A 5,410-nucleotide genomic window follows, 5' to 3' on the forward strand; every position below is an offset into this window, starting at 1 on the left:
AGGCTGGAGGGTGTCAGGAGTGGGATTCTGGAGTGGGCGCTGAGGGGCGACAGACAGTTTTGCCAACTACCCCGTTTACCTCTAAGCTGGAAGAGACAGTGGCCAAGCCTCCAGGCCCCAGGACAGAAGCAGCTCCTCCCTTCCCCAGTCTGGTGGAGGGTACTGGCTGACCAAGGAGGCAGCAATAGACTGTGCAGAGGAAATGCCATTTTGGATTTGGGCACAGATTCCAGGGGTGGAGAGGCTACCTGGCCGATATCTCTGGGCCTCGCCTCACTCCACCACCTTATACATTCATTCAACAAGCATTTCCTGCCACCTATCCTCTGCTAGCCCCGTGCTGAAAGCTCCTGCTTGGTGGCACATGGGAGCCCTCCCAAAAAACAGCCCCACCACATGCCCCTGGGCTGTCTGAGCTGCCACATCTCACAGGCTTGAGCAGAAGCAAGACTGGAAGTTTCCTCTGCGTCCCTAACTCCTGTCCAACCCAGCCCCTCAGCTCTGGAGCCTTTTCCATGTGGAAGCCATGTATATTTTTCACCTCCCATCCCCACCCCAATATGGCCGCTGAAGGCAGAGGGCAGAGCCTGGGACCTGGCACTGTTCCTCATTAGGTCCCAGCATTGGGCAGGGGGCCAGGAAGACACAGCAAGGTGTGAGGCCTTGCCTAGAGAGGCATGGGCAGGGGCAGGGCGCTCTCCACACCACAGCAGTTCTGCTTGCCTAGGCCTGCTAGTACCCACACCGAGCGTTCCCAAGTGGTCCAGTCACTGCCCATCCTACCCCAGGTGTGTGTGTGCTTTTGTGCATCTGTGGGACAGCTCTGGGTGGGGCACGTGGGTCTCTGGGGTTGTGTGTTTGGGGGTCTATGTGTACATCTCCAGGTGGTTTCTCTGGGGGTTGTTGCTTCTGTGTGTTTGTGTCTGTGTTTCTGGGTTGCTAGGTTGCACTTGTGTTTTTCTGGATGTGTGTGTGGTGTCTGGGAGCATCAAGACTGTGTGTGTTGTGGGGTTCTCTGCGTGTGTGTGTGTGTGTGTGTGTGTGTGTATAGAGCGAGTATGCATTGCAGCCGCAAATTCAGGTGTGAAAAAATGTTGCAACTCTTGTTTACTTTAAATGCCATTAAATCACATCTGCCCCTCATCCTTCCAGTGGGAGCAGATTTGACCTCGGTCCCCTTGGAGCTCCCTGTCCAGTCCCTTCCCAGATTCTTGCCCAGGGTAAAGCACTGGGGGGTCCCTCTGGTGTGCTTCCCACAGTGGCTGCTTGTCCTGTAGGGGCTCTGCCATCTCTGGGCCAAATGTGGGTAGAGGATCTCACAGGCTGGAAGCTGAGAGTCCTGGGGCCCTGCCGGCTGAACCCCCAACATGCCACCCTGAGTGGTCCTGGGGGTTGAGAGGGAGCAGTGCTCAGGCGCTCCTCAGAGTATTCACCCACTCCTACCCCTAAGGCTTGGGGGCACCATCCCTCTCCTGCGACTTTGTCTCCCACCCCTTAACTCAGAATATTGAGTCTCTGGAGTTTTGTTCCCCTTTGTCTGTGATGCTGGGGTGTTTGGAGGACTCCAGGTTTAGGGATGGGAGTGGCATGGGCGCCCTGTCAGCTGGGTGGGCTGTCAGTGGGAGTTGGGGACTGGAAAGGCGGAGAAAAGACGGATGCAAGAAGCAATGCTGGCAATTTATTGCAACAGATATGGCCCATGGACCCAAAGTGCCCTCCACCGATGTGCCCGCTCCCATGGCTGCGGGATCCACTACACGGGCCAGCACTCATGCTTTAGGAGTCTGGTGGTGTTCTGCCAGGGAACGACTAGGATCTCAAATTCGCAGCGCAGCGTCTGCAGATGGAGCACCAGGAAAGAAGGAGGGATGAGCCTGGGCCCGGGCCTGCCTCCTCCCAACACTCAGCCCTCTGCCCCCAAGGAGGGGCAGTCCTGGCCCAAGGACATGGAGTCTGGTGGCCAGGACTAGATCCCAGGTTTTTCTAGCCCACTCCCTCACTCCAGGGGGAAGCCCCAATCTCCTCTCTGCACCCCACCCTGGCCTGGAGATGAGTCACCCAGGAGGCAGTGACAGGTTCAGCCAGGCATCAGTCTGGCCAGCCAGACCAGTTCGGGCTGGACAACTTGAGGCCCCAGATGCTGGGATGTGTGTGTGTGTGTGGGGGGTGATGTGAGCAGGCTGTTACCTCCTCCTCGGTTCCTGCGGCCAGGGGACAGGTGGTGAGATCTATGCGGTCTCCAGCCACCGCACTCTTCCGGCAGGCTGTACTCCCCATCTCCACGGTCAGGTAGTACTTGATGCCAGCCACCAGCTGGGACGGGAAGCAGGGGCAGGTTAGAGATGCTGGCAAACTACCCCCACCTGAAAATCTCACCTCTCTCCACAGCCATCCCCCATTCTCGTCCCCTGGACACATCCAGCACACTGGCCTCAGGATTCAGACCTGGGACAGGGGTGTCCTGGTGGGGAATCCCTGGGGGGAGAGGCAGAGGCCTGGACCCCGCAGAAGGCTGAGACCCAAGTGTGCACCAGGTTCTGAAGCTGCTGCCTCATCTCCCTCCCCAATCAACCCCGCAGGGAAGGGACTAGAGCGAGGCTAGAGAGGTAGCTCTCAGGGTAGGATCCTGTCTACTTGAGATTTAGATATTTTGTTCATAGTGGAATCTTGGCATTAATTCGATTTTTAAAACTATATTGCTAAAATATTATCCTGATGACTCCTGCGGCTCCCCCTTAATCTGGCGCCCAGCTGAGTGCCTCACTCCCCTGCCCCGACCCGCGCATCGCCCCCCAAGTCCTGCCAGCCCAGCCGCACCTGGCTCTGCGCCTTGAGGATGTGCGTGTCTCGGAAGTAGTAGAGGCTGTTGCTGCCCATGTTGTAGGTGGCCACGGCCGCCTGCGCCGCCTTCACCACCTGCGGGTCGCTGGTAGACAGGTCTTGCAGTCCTCCGACCATACGCTCCCGCTCCCCCGGCCGGGCCCGGGCATCGAGAGGCAGCGCCAGGAGGCAGACCGTGAGCAGAGCCAGGCCCAACGCCAGCGGGAGTTTCGGACACGCCATGGTCGTCAGTGCCCAGCAGTGGCCCGTGCCGCTTTTACGGGCTTCGAGGCTCCGCCCGGTCCCGCCCGCGCGCCTCTGTGTGCCCGCGGGGGCGCGGATGGGCAGGCAGGGATTCTGGGTCTGGGCGGTCTAGGGACAGACCCCAACGCCAACGGGAGCAGCACACAAGCCCCAGCACGCCTATGTGCCATGATGCTTGCCCTGCCCTCTAGGACACACCCAGTCCTGTGAGGGAAAGGACAGCCACAGTTTCCAAGTGCCACAACTGGGTATGAATATCCATTCAATATGAAATACCAACAGCTATAAGCGCGCTCTCACTATTACCACCATTTACTACTGTGTAGCCTTGGAGAAGTTACTTAACCTCTCACACAGGGCCTCAGTTTCCTCCTGTTAAATGGGGATTCAATAGGTAAAGTGCTTAGAGGGGGCCTGGCGCTATGTAAACCAAGTAGGGACATTGCTACATTGAGCTGGTAGCTAGCCGTTTAACCCTCACGACCAGCATGGAGTGGGAATACGCAATGTTTCCACTTACCAGAAGAGGAAACAGGACTCAGAGGGGACAGCTGAGTTGCCCAAGGACACCAGCTGGTAAATAGTAAATGATGATGCTGGCTTTTGAGCCTGGGCCGTCTAACTCAGGTCTGTGCTCTTAGCCAGACTGAGACCGAAGGCTGAGAACTGGTCACGAGAGGTGCGTGTCATACCAGCTCTGCCACTTACTGACTGGGTGACTTCTGACAAGTCCCTCCACCTCCCAGAGCCTTGGTGTCCTCATCTGAAGAAAGGCGACAACTCTTATCTTCTAAGTTTATTCTATTAATGGCCTGAGACTGGATCAGGTAAGTTGGACATGTCCTGGACGTACCAGCAAAACAGGGCACTATGACTTTTGGGGGATAATCTGATAATTAATACATTTAAAAAAGCACTGAAGCAGTCAACACAGGCGAAGTCTGGATTTTGTTGGGATTCTTTATCTGTATTTTAGAGATCAACAGTTTGTACTTTTCATCATGTTGTTGAGAGGAGGCGGGCTCTTTGCCTTTGGGACCCTAAAACCTGGTCAGTGCTTAGGGCCAAGGATCTTAACTGGGGCTTGGAAGAGGTGGTGGTTTATAGTGTGTGACAGATAGTTGGTGCTTATTAAGTGGTATTACAGTTGACCCTTGAAAACATGGGTTTGAACTGCATGGGTCCACTCATGTGTGGATTTTTTTCAGTAAATACTGTAAATGTATTTTCTCTTATGATTTTAACATTTTTTCTCTAGCTTACTTTATTGTAAGAATACAGTATATAGTACATATAACATTCAAAATATATGTTAATCGACTATGTTATCGGAAGGCTTCGGGTTAATAGTAGACTCTTAAGTTTTGAGGGAGTCAAAGTTATATGCGGATTTTTTACTATGGGGGGCAGGGGTCATTTGTGTCCCTAACTCCAGGTTGTTCAAGAGTCAGCTGTATTGTGATGAGTATTATGAGTAAGCATCCAGCATTCCTCAGGACCAGAGTGTGGCCACTGCCCAATCCAGCTGCTACCCCACCCTCTCAGCCCAGCTGTGAAAAACAATCTTGGGATTCCAAGGAACAGTCACAAGTTTGCTGGGGTTCAGGTGTCTACCTTAAAGGGACAGAGCCCAGTTTGTGGGAGAGCTGGTGTAAGCGTGGCTTGATGAGACCAAAGCCAGGCAGGAACCCAACCTGAGAGAAGCCAGGACTGGAAAAACTAAGGGGCCTAGGAATTCAACATGGGAGAGGCGGGAGGGGCAGCCCCAAAGGGCCAGAAGCCTCCTCAGGCTCTCCCAGGTCTGCTCTTCTGTCACTTGGAGTTCAGCCATGGCCATACTTACCTCCAACCACTCCCTGGAAAACTAGCCAAGGCCCCGGTCCCCAACTCACTTGCCTCTGTCCTGTCACTCCTCTGTACTGACGCTGATGAGTCTTGCATCCTAAACTAACAATTACCAAAGACCTTTCACCCACTGGTTTATTCTCACAAGCACCAGAAGTAGTAAGCATCATCCTTATTTTGCAGAGGAAGCAAGTTGATCACAGAAGTCATAACACTTGTCTAAGGTCACACAGCTAGAATTGGTGTCTTGGTGAGAAAAGAGGGATAGAAGAGAAATGAATGATTACTGGGTTCTTGATATGTGTCAGGCTTTGTGCCAGGGATCCAACATGTTCTCTGATCTCATAACAGCTCTGCATAAACAGTGAATATTACCTTCTACAAGGAAGAAATGGAGGAGGCAAAGGCAGTCAGTGGTGGGGTCTGGGGTGGCACCCATGTGTCAGCGTCCTAGTGTGTGAGTCCCGGACTTCACTGGGAT

At 54.1% G+C, this 5,410-nt stretch overlaps 1 protein-coding gene across 1 annotated transcript; it reads right to left on the reverse strand.

Moving 5' to 3' along the window:
* Positions 1–1,658: 1,658 nt before the first annotated feature.
* On the reverse strand, positions 1,659–3,236 carry CST6 (cystatin E/M). Its single transcript, XM_019645204.1, has 3 exons — positions 2,818–3,236; positions 2,188–2,313; positions 1,659–1,837 (listed from the first exon to the last, which is right to left on the reverse strand). Exons 1-3 carry the CDS (start codon positions 3,061–3,063, stop codon positions 1,754–1,756), a joined length of 456 nt encoding a protein of 151 aa, XP_019500749.1. The 5' UTR covers positions 3,064–3,236; the 3' UTR covers positions 1,659–1,753.
* Between the last annotated feature and the right edge of the window lie 2,174 nt (positions 3,237–5,410).

Source organism: Hipposideros armiger, unplaced genomic scaffold (assembly GCF_001890085.2).
Source record: "Hipposideros armiger isolate ML-2016 unplaced genomic scaffold, ASM189008v1 scaffold_93, whole genome shotgun sequence".
Classification (NCBI taxonomy): domain Eukaryota; kingdom Metazoa; phylum Chordata; class Mammalia; order Chiroptera; family Hipposideridae; genus Hipposideros; species Hipposideros armiger.

Excerpts from the sequence above, each read along its gene's own strand:
- CST6 (XM_019645204.1), bottom strand. The coding sequence starts at position 3,063 with ATGGCGTGTCCGAAACTCCCGCTGGCGTTGGGCCTGGCTCTGCTCACG. Across the intron at positions 2,314-2,817 it reads TCCTCAAGGCGCAGAGCCAG|CTGGTGGCTGGCATCAAGTA; the intron begins GTGCGGCTGGGC and ends TTCCCGTCCCAG. Across the intron at positions 1,838-2,187 it reads CCGCAGGAACCGAGGAGGAG|ACGCTGCGCTGCGAATTTGA; the intron begins GTAACAGCCTGC and ends CTCCATCTGCAG.